The following is a 17,760-nucleotide window of genomic DNA, read 5'->3' as shown; positions in this document are numbered from 1 at the left end:
TTAAAGTGGATTTTGCCACTACAAAAGTCGCAAAGGTGATAACTCTCATAATTTGGTAAACAGTCATTTAGATTATTATTAATGTCTGACCTCCATGGATTCAAAATACTCATTGCAAGAGGTCCATATTCTCTCATGCAAAAACATCATCAAACCATGCCTTCTTAAACCCATTCATTCCTACACTATCAGGCACTCAAGCACTCCATGCAGAGAACCTGCTTCCCACTCCTCTGTTCATGCTATTCTTATATAGCTTCCAAGGAGGGTCTCTTGTTCTCCCCTTGTCTACCTCTATGAAAAATTTCCTCCATATTAATCTGGTAACATTTCACCAACTTATATGTCTCAATCACATCCCCTCTCCAAGTATATTATTGTATAAAATTAAAAGAAACACACGTATTAAACACAGTGAAAATTATTTGATTGTAAATATTTCATCCTAAGTATCTTAGGACGTCATCAGTACAGTAGTTTAAAACAATAATAGGAATAACATACAGTTAGGGCACATGACTACAATAGAATCTCATTAAATGCGTAACGTGTTACAGAAGTAAAAAAAAAAAAAAAATTAATTAATTAACACAATTTTGTAAGACAATTTCCCATACTTTAGGAATAGTAAGAAGTAAGAATGCCGTTGCAGTTTAAGTTTGGTCTGTGTAGTAGGGCTTCAGAACTTTCTTTGTATAAACGTCACTTCTCCACACATCGAACCAGACAGGAAGAAGTCCATAGGATTCCCATACCTTATGTCAAAGGCATCTCCGAACGTCTTTCTAAAATTATGAAGAAATACAATTTTGCCACTATTTACAAAACTATCAACCAAATTTACAACTTGTTACCTTCTCCTAAGGACAAACTCTCACCTTTGATGTTGCCTGGCATTTATGAGATTCCATGCTCATGCAAATTGTCTTACTTTGGACAGACAGGTAGGTCTGTTCAGAAACGCATCTCGGAACATCAAGACCACATTTGTCTTTTTAAACTGCAGAAATCTGGCCTCTCTCAACACGGAATTGAAAATCCAAACCAAGTTCTGAAGCCCTACTACACAGACCAAACTTAAACCGCAACGAAGTTCTTACTATTCTTAAAGTATGGGAAATTGTCATACAATTTTGTATGACAATTTAATGTGTTAAATAATTAATTTCTTTTTTTTTTTTTTACTTCTGAAACACATTGTGCGCGTTTAATGAGATTGTATTGTAATCATGCACCCTAACTGTATGTTATTCCTATTATTGTTTTAAACTACTGTACTGATGATGTCCTAAGATACTTAGGATGAAATATTTACAACTAAATAATTTTCACTGTGGTTAATGCGCGTTTCTTTTAATTATGATCACACCACAGGTTTCGTTATTTTAAAAAAATAATAATAATAATAATTATTGTATATGTATCTCCTTTATCAAGTGAATTTGTCACTTTCTTGTAATATGTAAGTAAACAGAATGATAAAGCATGACCTCTTCCTAACAAAATATGCTGACCATCATAAAGAATACTGCTGTTATCAACCCATTTGTGAATACTAGTTCTCATCAACTTTTCTAATACTTTACAAATTATAGGCTACTCTCTGTCTGGAGTTGTAGTGTTAGAAAAGTTGATGAGGACTAGGATTCACAAATGACAATTCCAAACAGAGAGTAGCCTATAATTTGTAGCCTCTGTCTTATCCCCACCCACCTTTCTGAAGTGGAACAATTTTTCACACCTTCCATTCCTTTGGGACTCGCCTTGTTGCAAGACTCATGTTAAACAGGTGTGCCAAAGGTGCATTAATTCTCTAGAGCATTCTTTAATGACAAAGTGATATATTATGAAGTCCTACTGCCATATTAACATCAAGATTACTTAATTCTTCATATACCTCCTGCTCACTCCTCCTCTACACTCCAGGTTCTAACAATTTCTGCTTTATGAGGATGAAATACACTGATAAACTGTTCACTTAATTACTAAATTAAAGAGACAAAAGGCTTCAGTTCGGCAAATGCAAAATTACATAGGCAAAGTGGATATTAGATCCAGCATTATTTCACAGTCAAATGTAGAAATTATGAAAGTTTCGTAAGGCAAGCGGAATAAATTCTCCAACGAATTGCTTTAGCATGGACTACTTAAAAGACATAGGTGCTGCCCAAACATCTATATTTGCCTTTTATTAGTACATTTTGATAAGGTTTCACTGGCCTGACAGCTGTTTAGAACTGGATGATTCTTTCAGAGACTAGGCAGAAACATTAAGAGCAAAAACTCTCATTCAGTACTAGGGAAAGAAATGTATTTGTCAATCAACTGAGAGTTCACTTACAAAAAATACATTTCTCTGACATTTCAAGTTCCTTAGTACTGAAAGAGAGTTTTTACTCTCTTAAGGTTTCTGCTTGGTCTCTGAAGAGAATCAACAAGTTCTAAACAGCTGTCAGCACAGTGAAACCATATCAAAATGGACTAATAAAAGGCAAATATATAAATGCTTGGGTGGCACCTATGTCTTTTAAGTGATCCACATCAAGGCAGTTCGTGAATATTGGGGAGTGTATTCCCGTAAGCTCTCTGGACATCTTACCTTACAAAATTTTCACAGTTTCTACATGGCTTTCTATACGTCCTCAATAGGAGCAAAATCATCAGTTACAAATTTGCCAGTGTCATCAACTAGCACCATTCTTCCACAGTTGATATTTTTTCTTCTACTTGCTACATATTGAAAGAACTTGTTAATTTCTTCTCATACTGCACTTCTGCTGTCTTTACCAACTGAGTCACCTTCATTGTCTACTCTTTGTACCCATCATTCAACTGATTATTATGGACATTCATCTTGTATTGCCTCTAAAGTGACTTCTTCAAGATTTCATGCTTAATCTCTTCATTCATCCATTTTGCTCCTATTGTATTTAGCCTTTTCACCTTCTGAATACACTCAGACACTGCTGCTGTTAAATAACTCTTGATCAATGCCCGAATATCTGTCTCCTTTCTACTCAACTCCTCTTTCCATGCTATAGTTCCCAGCTGTCTCCTACACTTTTTCATAATCACTGCATTGTAGTTCCACATATATCTTTCTTCACAGAAATTCTCATATAATTCTCATACATCTGGCTACAACTCAGGTAATCATTTCACAGTCACTCTCACCAACTGCAAGATTAGACACTCCATTCATGATAACATCCTCTGATGATATAACCAAATTGAAGAGTCTTAACCCTTATGTGCTCTTCGTTACACACAGCCTAAGATTGTTGTCACTTAAGAACTTGAGAAATTCATTTCCTTATTCCCTGACACTATCTCTCCATTCCAATCAATATTGCCGTAATTGAAATCACCCATAATAATCACCCTTCACTTATTTACTGAACCAAGTTGCCTATACATATCTTGGTCTCCACCCTCCATATTCCCTGGACTGCAGCAATACCCAACCAAATATCTCATTCCAATGACCAGATAGATCCATATGCTATTTCAAGCGATGATTTACAGGCAATCATTTTTGTTCAGATCAGTTAATTTTTCAAACCTTCAAAACTCCCTTAAATTGTGTCAAAAAAGACAGAGAGGAATGGTACCATATAATTTTTATGCGACTCCCACCCATGAAAGGTTGTGAACACATAGTAAATTAATAGGGTGGGCTGGCTAAGGATTTTTTTTTTCTATTTTTATTAATTTTATACATTTTTTGTATTTTTATTCATACTCAAGGGATAAAAATAGATAAAATGACTGCGAATACTGGAAATGACTGTCATTTTTTATAACAGATTTTCAGCATTTAGATACATTTATCTGTTTTTAAATTGTTTGTACTTATTATAAACCTTGATGAAGCCACAAGGTTTTTAGTGTGAACAAAACTGGTCAGTCATAAGCTTCTAAAATGATTAATAAAATATCCTTGTTTATTCTTTAGATTTTTAGTCATAAAAGCCCTTTCACAATTAATGAAGAACAGTTATGCTAATAACTTGGCCAACTAGCCAGCAAAGTTGTTACATAGAGCATGATTATTATTATTATTATTCAGGAACTCCATGGAGTCACAAGACTCATCATGAGAAGCCCACCCCAGAAAACACAGTCCATCATACTATTCCTTGAACTAATTGACCAATCGTGTCTCACCACTCTATAAGGCAATGCATTCCAAGGTTCAACCACTCCTTACCCTTTTACTTACAACTTCCTTTCGCAACTTCTAGGGATAGCCCTTATCCTCACTCCTTTCCCTGTTCAACAAAATGAAAGAACTCCCCAGTGTCAACCCTGTAACTACCTCTCAACAGTTTAAAAGTCTCAATCATATCACCTCTCTTTCTATCTAAGAAACTCTGCAGTCCACATTCTCTCAGCCTATCTCCATACCTAACATTATACAAGCCTGATACCATCTTTGCTATCTGTACCCATCATGCTGGAGAGCTCTATACAACAGAATGACCATTTATCTCTGAAGATCAACATCCTTCTCAGTATTGCAGCAAATCTCTGGGTTACCTTCACCACCTTTGCAACATTTTCCCTGAATTTCAGGTTTCTATCAATCATCATCATCATCCCCAGTTCCCTAGCCTCCCCCACTTCCTCCAACAGAGTATGCAGAATCCCATCAACATATCCCAAACTTCAAGACTTTACATTTAGCTGAATTAAAATGATATCCCCATTCATTTTCCCATCTGTCCAGTTTATTCAAATCCTCTTGCAGCGTTACCACATCTGCACTATTACTAATCACCCAAAGAGGGCGACCATGTCTGCACTATTACCACCCTTCTCAACTTAATCACCCAAAGAGGGCGACCATGTCTGCACTATTACCACCCTTCTCAACTTCACATCATCTGCAAACAACTGAATATTCCCCTGCAATCCTTGACAAGTGTCATTGATATAAAGGTTAAACAATACAGATCCCAGTACTGAGCCCTGTCAGACTCCACTTGTAACCTTCTGCCTCCTTGATCCTGCTCTCCCCCCCCCCCTCCCATGCACAACTCTCTGATACCTATCAGATAGCCAATCCCAAATCCAGTTCACTAACCTGACATCTAAACCCATGTGATGCAACTTAAATATCAGCTTATCACATGTATCCTGGCATGCAGAATATGCCTTTTCCTCATCGACTGCTTGTCACTTTATTATAAAAGGCAATCATATTACTAAAACAAGAGAACCCCTTAACAAATCCATGTTGACTCTTACAGATAACATTACCCTCATCTGCTCAGTGCTGTATATGATCCCTCAATAATTTCTCCAAGATCTTAACAACTATTGATGAAATACAAACTGGTCTATAGTTTGACATCTGCTACCACCCTTATGCAATGGCACTATCTTACCCTCTTCCACTCTACCTTTCCCATAGGCAGACTTTCATTGAAAACCCAAGTCAATGGATCTGTCAGTTCTTTAGCACATTCTCTCAAAACCAGTGGCGAAATCTCATCAGCCTCATTGATTTATTGACATCCAGAATACTCAATATTTGAAGCACACTCTCTTCATGCTCCCATACCTTGAACTTCCCTATGCATTTAATATTAAAATCTACTTCTCCAGGATGAAATATCCCAATAAAGTGTTCGTTGAACAACTGCACTATGTTCTTTGCATCAGTCACTCTATTTTCCCATTTTTATCCAACAATGTCATTCTTCCATCATTTCTCCTCCAACTGGCCACATAGCAAAAAAATTCCTTAGGATTTTCTTTGGATCTCATGGCCAATCGCTTCTCATATTCCAGTTTTGCCTTCTTTATCATGCTAGTGCAATGTGCAGTCTTTGCAACACTAGCGATGTGCCCTCAGAACTTCAGCCTACTGTCTACTATCATTCCAAGATCCTGAATCTCATCCACTTCCTGAAATACAGCTTCACCAATATAGAACATAGCCTTATATTTCTGTATCCCCAAATGTAACACCTTGCATTTAATAATATTAAAACTGCAACTCCACTCATTTGTCCAAGCTAAAAGTTGATTCAAATCTTCCTGTAGAAAAGTAATATCAGCACTATTCCTGATAATTCTACCTAACTTTGCATCATAAGCAAACATTTGAAGATATCCCCAGTCAATCCACATGAAATATTAACAAATAAGTTAAACAATGGGGACCAAAGAACACAAATCCAAAGCATCTTACTGGTTCATCATATACAACTTGCTGGTGTCGTTCAGAGAGTCAATCTCCGATTCATCTAACCAATATACTATCTATTCCTATCCTCTGCACCTTGTATACCAACTTATCATGTGATAATCTATCAAATGCTTTTGCAAAGTCCAAGAATATCACTGTATATGATTCTCCCATATCCAACATGTTCATCACCTTATCATAAATATAAGTAATTGCCAAAACAAGACCTGCCCTTCACAAACCCATCATCAAGTTTATAGGACAGATGCAGAAAAAAATTTCCAACAGATGGTGGGTGGAAGTAATGATTAGTGTGGGTCTTTTGCAATAACTATTTCTACTACACAAGTTTCCAGTTTTATTAAACTGGGAACTTGAAGATTTCTTTCGCTTCATAATAATTGGTTTTATTTGCTAACCAAAATTTTTAAGAAAATATTTTCAAAAAAAAGCAACAAGTAGAGAGTCGTATTATTTTTATTTATTTTTTAACAAATACAAAATTAAAGTACCTAAGGTGTTTATTAAAACTAGACATCATATCACCATAAGAAAGGCACTTCCCCGCTAGCTGAGAACTTTAAGCAAGGTAAGATATTTTGGTAGATTACGAATCGAAAACAAAATATCGCTAACCGTATCTGATCGACATTTATCCCTACCTTTAAGTATATATTTGAAGCGGCATCCGAAATGTTATCGTAAAATCCCTATAATAGATGAAAGAGTAGCCGAGAGAAATACACCAAAATTTTTTTCGAGGAAACTAATGAAAGCACTCATCAACTCAACACATGCTGTTAGCAGGGAAGTCTAACAACCGCAGTCTCTCCACCGGGTTAAAGTTGCACATATATTAATTTGCGATAAAAATTACAAGAGGTCAAAGTTTCTGTCATAAACCAAAATGCTATAACATTAAAAACAACAACTGCAGCTTACGTACCAGACACAGAGAAATACATATAAGTTTAGTTCTGGGTTTAAGAGCCATACTGAAACAAACTGTTGAACTCCTTGAAAACCATAAGCTCTTACTCTTTTTTTTTCTTTGATGTGCAACGCTATTCGCTGAGCAGGGTTTATGAAATTCATCATTTACACCCACAATTGTCCTTCGCTTAATATTAACGACTCCAACAACCTCTGTCCAATTGCGGGATAGAGCAATCATCTCTTCATTTTCATCGTCATTAAGACAAATAGTACACGCGATGATTACATTCGATGCCCGACATTACCATGTGTGTGTGTGTCACGCAAACCGAAAGATTAACTCCATTTTAATAACAAATGTTAACTTTATTAAGTCATGGCCAATTAAAATACTGATTTGAAGAAAATGTTTATATATATGATGCAAATATGAATTCTACGCAACTAATATCCTACTTTCTTCATTAACAACTACAGGAATAAAAAGCAAAAACAAAAAATAAAAGTTATTTAATACAACATAATAAACGAAGAAAATTATCAAGCACAAAAGCACGTGAACGGGCTTACAGAGAGCTCTCGCATGTAAACACAAATAAAGCGGTCAACGAATGCGATCACCTGGTGGAAATGAAGAGCGAAACTTCAAAAAAAAATTCTATTTTATAAGCTGGTTGTCACCTATATACTGTATAGTCGTATTCAGTTTGCTTTGCATCATAAATGACCATAAAGCAGAACATTCATAAATATAGTTCTGTGAAACATACTCTGGATTTTACAAAGCTGTATTGAAAAAAAGTTTCGGACGCCTAGGTGCGTCTTTGTTTTCAGGTGCATTTCACAAAATGCGTGAGTATGACTAGATTTGTCGGTCAGTCCTTTCGTACACAACTTGTAGGCCTCTGGCTATATGGATTTTACTCAAATTTCGCATCTGAAATCCTTACAAAAATTTAAATCAGTTATTTCAGTTTCGAATCAAATCAGCTGACTTATTTTATTCCCTTATAGGGGAGTGGATATATTTTATAAATATAAAAATTTGTAGTCATTTCAGTATTGGCAACAGCAGTGGCGCACCTAGGGAGGTGGCCAAGGGGCCCTGGCACCCCCCAAAAGAAAAAGTTAAAATACACTGAAAAATTTTACAAAATACTTTTCCTAATTAAAATTCATTTTTTTTTTATTTATGTTGTGTCTGTCTTCTATTTCTATACTACTTATGAATTAGCGGTCACATAAGGTGGGAGTACCCTATAGCAGTGTTTCTCTACCTGTGGTCCACAACGATGGGACAGGTGGTCCACAGGCAGGCTTAAATTAACCAAATAAATCTATATATTTTAATTATCCAAACAAAACAAATTAAAATTGAATAAGTAAAAATTATTGAAATAAAATGGATACATAAAAAATAAAATAAAAATAGCGGCAAATTGTTTATGGAAACAGAAATAGTGCCAGAATGTTCATTCCATGAACATTCTGTCAATCTTTTAATTTGTAGCGGCAGGACGAGCAATAAAAGATGGATTAAATGAACAACAATATGGTTTTATTGCTTCCACTTTGCCATGCTGATTTGTCAGATTTGAAATGAACATGTGTTGTCCATGTGATCACATTTCAAATCTGACATGTGAAACTGCCATAACGCATTCCCTATATATATATATATATATTTCTAAGTTTTAACACGTTCACTATTTTTAACACCTTCGATTGAACTTTATTGCTGCTTTGGGACAGGCGAACTCGCACACTTCTAATTATTAACAATAGTTTTTAGTTAGATACTGTATTTGCTGGTGCAACATATTATTCAACAATTGTTTACAGTTTTGAATGTGTATATAAATCAGTATCAACAGTAGCCTGGTTACGAACGCGTGATGAAAGGGACAGGGAGGTTTAGAGCTTCCCCCGGATAGTATTGAAAAGGTAAATACAATTGGTTCTTTTGTATAGGACCCCGATACTTATTAGTTTAGAATTTAACCACTGGGAAAGCATTTGTGTCCACCTCAAAACTCTGAAACAGAATTTGGAAACATATTTTCCGAATAACTTTTATAAGAAATTTCTGTGGGTTCGCGATCCATTTCAGGGTTGCAGTCATGAGAACGACCTTTCGTTATCGAAAAAAGAACAGCTAATTGTGCTTTCAAGTGACAGTGGGCTTAAAATGCAATTCCGTTATCGTGGTTTGGCTCGATTCTGGATCTCACCTTCACGGAGAAGTGCATTTACCTAATTATCTGATGAAGCATCGAAAATCGTCATGCAGTTTTCTACACCCTATCTTTGCGAGAAAGGATTTTCATCGCTCCTTCAAATAAAAACAAAATACAGAATTCGTCTTAGTGTGTGTGTGTGCCGATCTTCGACTGAAGTTGAGCGATCGATATTGAGCCAGATATCCAGCAACTCTGCCGAGAAGCTCATACATCTTATTAAAAGTAAATAGTAAATAATTATATCGTATTATTCATTTGTTTAATAAAAATTAAAACTTTGTTCGACGATGATACACTTTTACTCATTTACTTCCAAGATAATTATGTTTCTATATATATTCAAAACATGCTTTTAGATTTATTATGTTATAAACGGCACAGTTTTTCCCAAATGGTGGTAATCCCCCACATACGTTTTTAAAAAAATTACATAACTTAGTGGTCCATAGAATTGTTTTAGGCATTTTACTTGTCCTTGAGCTTAGAAAGGGTGAGAAACGCTGTCCGAGACGGGCCAGAGAGGATCACGGGTATCATATATTTGCGAATCATTGCAGATGCTCAGTTATAGGTAGTAAATTCTTCATGTTATTGAAGAATTTATGTACGGTAAGGTTACTCTTCAGAGATGGAAAGAAGTTTCAAGTTCAAGACATGCTTTTCAACAAACTCAATGCAAAATAGCACAGAATACGAGTTTGTTGAAAAGCATGTCTTGAACTTGAAACTTCTTTCCATCTCTGAAGAGTAACCTTACCGTACGTAAATTCTTCAATAACATTGAAATTAAGTTAAAGTTAAATTTGTTAAAGATTTTATTTTGTTTTTTGGATATGTGCTTCAAATTATGGCTGATAAACGTGCGCAAAATATTTTATTGAACCATTTCAAAAAAAACCAAAAAACCAAAAAAGGATGATTCAAATGTTAGTAACAATGTTGACACTATTAATATTGTCAAATCTGATTTGGATTCGGTTTCCCCAGTCGTAGGTCTGACAAAACCATCGAATTATCCAGAAGAAAGTACTTTCTTAGTTATTAATAATTCTCACGACATCGCATTTTTGAAAGAACAAACATTTAATTCTGACGATAATTTAGATATTGTGAAAAAGTTGTGAAAACCAGAACCCAATTTTAATTTTCCTGCAACCTGTGCTGCAATTTACAACCGAAGTTTTCAATACAGATGGTTTGAAAAATTTACATGGCTTGTGTACTCTCAAGTTGAAAATAGTGCGTACTGTAAATATTGTGCATTTTTTGCACCTGCTAATGTTGGAAAATCTAAATCTGAAGTACCTGGGCAGTTAGTTATGCAAGGTTATAATAATTGGAGGAAAGCCATTGAAAAATTTAATAATCATCAAAAAATATATATATCATATAATGGCTGTTATGACTTACAAAAGGCTAAACAATATTCAAGATGGAAAATGTATTCCAATCAATCGACAAAATTGATGTAGATAGTGCATCACAAGCCACAGTTAATCGGAAACGATTAGAGCCGATTATAAAAACAGTAATTTTATGTGGTCGGCAAAATATACCCTTGAGAGGACATCGTGATTATTATTATTATTGTTATTATTATTATTATTATTCCTGATACCTCCAAGGAGTCCGAAGACTCAACACGGGAGGATACCTACAACTGTCTCAACCACTACTCCGAACCTCTACTACGAATCATCTCCATCAACGCTATCTACCGCCCTTCACCACCACCACCACCACAACTAGTATTTTTTGTCTGTAAATTGCGTGGGTTCTGAAGGGCCGATTTGTCTGTATGCGGGATGAAAAACCCGAGTTTCCGGAAGAAAAAACCTTGCTACCTCCGTATGAGATCGGCTAACTCACCTTCAATTGAAATCATCCAGATAAAGATTCCTCCAGTCGCGACGAGAATCGAACTTAGGCCTATTCCAATCGATGAGCGCGATGTACCGTCGTTCTTCTAATTGCGCTACGGAGGCTTTTATTATGGGGAATTTTCATTTGAACAGGAGCCAATCACCAATGAAGGCAATTTTCGAGCTTTGTTAAGAAGGAGAATCGATGCGGGCGACAAAATCTTGGCTGGACATTTTAAACATTCTGCCAAAAACGCTACCAACATTAGCTGGAACATACAAAAACAAATTATAAATGCATGTAATGAAATGATTTTGAACCGTTTGGTCGAAAAAATTAATTCGGAGAAATGTTTTTCAATTCTTGCCTATGAAACTTGTGACATTTCTACCACTGAATATCTTTTTTTGTGTGCCAGGTATATAGCCGAAAAAAATGACAACAAGTTTGTGAACAATTTTTACAATTTATTCCTGTAACAAGCACTACAGGGTAAAACTTATCCGACAAAATATTAGAAATCTTAAATAATTATGGCATCGATTTGTCATATTTACGTGGGCAAGGTTACGACAGTGTCACATCAATGAGCGGAAAGTTTAATGGTGTCCAATCTCACATATCAGTTATATATCCACAAGCTTTATATGTTCATTGTGCATCACAGAGTTTGAATTTGGCAATTGGAAATGCTGTATCTGTGACTGAAATAAGAAATTGCATTGGCATAATTGAAATGGTTCAATTTCTTCAATACCCCTAAGAGACAGGACGTCCTTGTTGACAACATTGATAAATATACACAGGATACTAAGAGACAGAAACTACGCCAAGTTTGCCCGACTAGGTGGGCGGAACGCCATGAAGCCATCATGACCATGGTGGAATTATATGATGCAGTGATTCATAGTCTTGAAACAATCATTTCTTGGGAAGACAGAGACTCGTCCTCTAACGCAAAACTTTTGAATAATTTATTGTGTGAATTTGGTTTTATAATATCTTTATTTAGCTTGCAAAAAATATTTGCGTACTCCTTACCATTATCTAAAATAATGCAAAAATCTGACAGTGACCTCTTAATTGCCCTAAATATTGTTGATGATGTTGTGGCTCAATTAAATACCATATGTGAAACACCAGAGTCTTCATTTAAAGATATTTACGATGAAGCATGTATAAAAGCCAATAATTTTAATATTGACATTAAAAAGTCAAAACAAACATTAAAGTCCAATGTTCCACCCGATTCTGTAGAAGAGTATTTCAGAACTATTTTCATTCCATTTATTGATCAAATATTGACTCAACTTCAGGATCGTTTTACTCGGCACCACCGCAACATTTTGAAAAAAAATTTTTCTCTTCTACCAAATGGAAAAGATACTCCAACAACAAGTGCAATGGAAGATTTTCGTCAGTTGTGTGAATTTTATGTCGATCATTTGTCTTATACAAATCCAGCAATTTTGAAGACCGAATTCAAGTTGTGGTATAAGAAATTTGAAAAACAGTTTGCAATTGCTCCATGCAAAAATGTCGTGGATGCAATTTCAAAGTGAGACAAAATGATATATCTTAACATCTATAACTTATTAAAAATATTTGCAACGCTTCGGGTAACAACATGCGTCAGTGAAAAGTCATTTTCTAACTTACACCTTTTAAAAACCTATTTAAGATCTACCATGACACAATCACGATTGAACGGACTGGCTTTGCTGTATATACACAGAGAGATTAATGTAACCACGACGGAAATAATTCAAGAGCTTTATAAAAAGAAAAGAAAACTGGATTTTATTCTTTAAATAAATTTTTATAATCACCTAATAAATTTTATTTAATGAATGAAATTTAACGAATTTTATTTGAACGGATAAAAATATTTTTAATGCAAATTCATTCCATTAAAAATATTTTTATCCATTCAACTCGGTCTCCTCCTCAAGATTAAATCCTGGGTGCACCACTGAGTAACAGGCACATTTATGGTTGCACAAATCAAGTAAAACAAAAGTATATGTCTAACGTATACGTTAGCTTTGTAAGTTAAGTTTGATACAATCATAAAAAGATACGTTTCGTAATCCAATTCTTGTATAGTATCATTCATTGTCTTTTCAAGAAATATATTTTCAAAGATTTTTGAACTAGTTTAACAACAGAAATCATTCTGCAGTACTGTACTTTCTCCCACAAATATATAACCGCTATAATTGTATATAAACAAATGTTAGGATTATCACTACTTCTAGATCTTTATGTACAACAGTGTCTTATACTACTCGGAGTTATTCTATGATCGATGTTTACATATTTCTCGAAAGAAACAGTTACAATCTCTGTTGTGAAATTACGTTATTCGAAGAATTCTGTTCACTGTTGGACGGTACTTTGTAAAATTCCAACTTTGTAAAGATTATTGCATTTTTATGACATATGAATAAGGCAAAAACCTGCCTTTTTTGGCCTATGCACTCTAAACATGGCCTGTATATCACAGTATAATCCTCCACGCTAGGCCGCTTGAAGAAACAACTTACAGTTCGAGCCTCCGACTGAAGGAACTTTTTCTAAGCCTTTCTTCAACCGGTTCCCGAGTTAGTCGATCTCTGGCACGGACAAGCAGGTTTTTTTTCTCCCAGAAACTCGGGAGATAAACTGAAGAAAATAGACCGTAGAACCCACATTATTTCAGACAGAAACATATCCTGTTAGGATTAGGTACCAAGAGATAGCAGCACGTTTGCCAGTCTCTTCATCGATGACTGCCAGTTATAGATAGATATTAGTGATAGGGATGGGCCAGCTATCTCTGATTGGCTACCGGTGGAGATTGAACTGCCCGCTCAATCTCCAAAAGCTAGATAGGGTTTAAAGGCCTCGTTTACTTTTTACCTCGCCTTTTTACTCCCTATACGGGAATAAAAAGGCGTTAGCTGATTATTGTTATTATTACTATTATTATTATATTTCACTGTAGAGTCCGAAGACTCATCGTAAAAGGTCCACTAACAGCAATACCTGCCATATTGTACTTTGAATTCATTCACTGACAGCACTTACAACTGATTCTGCATACCTTATTTTCCACTTATTAACCACTCTCCAACAGAAACTAACAAAAAAATCCTTACCCTTGCTAACTACACTCTTATTTAATTTCCAAGGATAATCGTTAATTTTCTCTACACTAGTCATGTAATGAAAAATTTCGTCTATATCAATCCTATAATTCCTCCAAAGTTACTAATGTCTCTATGATAACCAGCCCTTATCTGCCTATTAACTAGCTACTTATACCACAAATCTCCAGTCTTTCCTCATGTAAAGCATCCAACAGATCTACAGCCATCTTGGTCACTCACCTATGGAGTCCGTTCACCTCTTTTGCATCTCCAACAATAGCAGGCGGGAGAATGAAGGAAAAAAGTGAATGTGAAACTATGAAAATGTGAAAAACTGGAAATAAGGAAAGGTATTATTATTATTATTATTATTATTATTATTATTATTATTATTATTATTATTATTATTATTATTATTATTATTCCTGATACCTCCAAGGAGTCCATAGACTCATCTGCATTGTATGGAGATTCGATACTAAGAGGTATACGTAATGAGAAAGTGATGAAAGCATGTTTCCCAGGTGCAAGAATCAAGAATGTTAGTGAAACTCTTAGTTTGCACAAGGGAGAAGTGAAAGAGTTGATTGTTTTGGCAGGTACAAATGATTTGAAAGGTGAGAAATATGAATTCAAAGAGGATATGGAAAAGTTGTTGAAAGAAGCGAAAATGAAGAGTAAGAAAGTAAAGATTGTGACTCTGCTGCCCAAGTATGATACGACTGAGTTAAGAAGAAGGGCCATGATTACTAATGAATTAATGAGAAGATTGTGCAGGAGGAATGGTGTGCAGTTTATAGATGTATAGAGTGAATTTCATAGATGAAAGGACATATGTCTGATGGACTACACTCAAATAGTTTTGGAGTTAGATGTTTGAAGAAATTTTTGTTTAGTGAGAGTTCGAAAGTGCAAAACCAAGGAAAGTAGAGATATTGGGGGGGGGGGAGATGCCATGAACCATGTCTAACCACTCCTGTGGTAAATGAGTGTGTATGTACAGAAATGATTATGAAATGCTGCATGCGATTACACGTTTCCGATTTGAGTAGTTTGGTAATGGGCATTATATAACAGTAACTGGACCAAGGGGATGTTGAAATGGATACAAGAATGCCACAAGTATCGAAATAAGTGAGAGGAGTTTTGACATTGATCAACTCAACTTGGTCCAAAAACATAGGCATCAGTGAGACCTAGTTGACAGAAGATGATATACTTGTAGTTACAGGAAATCGCTGGCCTGGTTAGCTGAGTGATTAACGTAACCACCCTCCAGCGAAAAGGCTGTGGGTTCGAATCCAGCCATGGGCACAGATGTTTTTGTTTGTCTGCGAAAATAATAGTGATGGTTGTGGGCGGTAGATTGCGTTGGTGTAGATGATGATAGTAGTTGCAGTTGACTGTAGTTGGTGGAGATAGAGAAATGTGAAGTAGGTGTCCTCCCTTGATGAGTCTTTGGACTCCCTGGATGTATCACGGAGTATATAATAATAACTGGATTAATAATAATAATAAAGAATGTATTTTCAGGGAGGATAGAGGAAATCGGACAGGAAGTAGGATAGTGTTGCTGGTGATAGCATAAGAACGACAACCACCGAATTTAAAACTTAAAGAGAATTTTAGGTCCTGGGGAGATGGTTTATGTGAAGCTGTCTGGTATGAGATAAGTTCAATAGGAAAAAATACATTGTTTGATGCTGCTATAGACCAGTGGGTCCACAAGAAGAGTTAAACGCCATGTATCAGTTGATCAGCACAATCAGTGCAGGCCGAACAATTACTATGGGAGACTTTATGTTCACATAAATTAAAGGAAGGAAAGCGGGCATGGCAGGGTGGAAGTGGAATTTATACATTTTCTAAGGGATAATTATCGGAAACAATTCTTCATTAGGTCTAAAGCCAGTAACTAAGTTGTAAAAATACAGCAGATAGTCTCTAAGTGACAATTTATCTCAGATTTCATTTAATTGGCATTTTGTTTAATCAATACGCACATATACATTAGGCTTAGCAAAGCACAAATTCATAATTTCTAAAACCTATGAAAGAATCACAACAGATTAATATCTTTACTCACCAAAAATCCCAATAAACTTCTGATCATTCATAACTAGAGCCTGTGTAGCTCAGTGGATGTGGCGTTTGCACACCACCGCGCTAGGCCGCACGAAGGAAGTCTTGGTTTCGAGTCTAGTCGGCGACTAGAGGAAATTTTTCTTAGCCTTTTTTCGACCGGTTCCCGAGTTAGTTGATCTCTGGCACGGGCAAGCAGGTTTTTCCTCCCGGAAACTCGGGTTTTTCGTCCTGTAAACTCAAGAAAATCGACCGTAGAACCCACATTATTTCAGACATTAAATATATTGTGTTAGGGTTAGAGACCACGAGATGGCGGCACATTTGAGCCGTCTCTCTTCACTACGTACCGCTTAATTAGTGATAGCCTTGGGCCATCTGTCTCTGATTGGGTACCAGTGGAGATTGAACTGCCCACTCAGTCTCCAAAAGTTAGATAGGGCTAAATGGCCTCGCCTACTCCCGTATATACGGGAATAAAAAGGCGTTAGCTGATTTTTTTTTTTTTTTTTTTCATTCATAACTATTAATATAAATCAACAGTTCTACAACCTATTAACACAAATCATCAAACATATGAACGGTAAAATCCTCCACATTATCGAATGAGCCCATACTATATTTGTTAATGATCAAATATAAAAATATTATTAATTTATCAAGAGCCTGTGTAGCTCAGTGGTTGTGGTGTTTGCACACTACAGCACTTGACCACACGAAGGAAGACTTGCTTTCGAATCTCGTCGGCGACTAGAAGAACTCTTTCTAAGCCTTTTTTGACCGATTCCCGACTATTAACACAAAGAAAGTGTTGCAAAAATCCAGCTTTCCAGTGCCAGAAATTGACTAACGGGTTTTTTCTTCTGGAAACTCCGGTTTTTCGTCGCATAAACTCAATAGAATCGACCTTCGAAACCACATTATTTCAGACATTAAATATATTGTGTTAGGGTTACGGACCACAAGATGACGGCACTTATTGAGCTGTCTCTCTTCACTGCATGCCGCTTAACTAGTGATAGCCTTGGGCCAGCTATCTCTGATTGGGTACCAGTGGAGATTTAACTGCCCACTGAGTCTCCATAAAAAGTTAGAGCTAAAGCAGTCTCGCCTACTCCCTATACAGGAATAAAAAGGCATTAGCTGTTTTTTTTTTTAATTAATTTATCAATATACTTTTATTTTGTGTAATTTTACTATAATAAATAGCCTGATTGAAACCGAAATTTTTTAAAAAAAATTCTTTAATAAAAAATCATAAATACAAATTTCGTTAAATTCTATCTAGTCTGCACAGAATTATCACAATCAG

General features: G+C 35.7%; 1 protein-coding gene across 2 annotated transcripts in view; it reads right to left on the bottom strand.

Annotated features, from left to right (window-relative positions):
* LOC150108067 (multiple inositol polyphosphate phosphatase 1-like) overlaps positions 1 to 17,760 on the bottom strand; it is a 190,186-nt gene that overhangs the window by 158,763 nt on the left and 13,663 nt on the right. Inside the window, exon 1 of one of the 2 annotated variants that reach the window (XM_090415572.1) lies at positions 7,143 to 7,640. The exons of the other annotated variant lie outside the window; for it this stretch is intronic. Within the exon in view, the coding sequence (XP_090271698.1) occupies positions 7,143 to 7,370 (228 nt within the window). The 5' untranslated portion in view covers positions 7,371 to 7,640. Of the gene's footprint in view, positions 1 to 7,142; positions 7,641 to 17,760 lie in introns of those variants that run through there. 2 annotated transcript variants of the gene reach the window in all.

This window comes from Typopeltis vanoorti, chromosome 3, assembly GCF_054136105.1.
Source record: "Typopeltis vanoorti isolate ZY-2024b chromosome 3, IOZ_Tvanoo_1.0, whole genome shotgun sequence".
NCBI lineage: Eukaryota > Metazoa > Arthropoda > Arachnida > Uropygi > Thelyphonidae > Typopeltis > Typopeltis vanoorti.
This window is presented reverse-complemented; position numbering and strand designations above follow the sequence as displayed.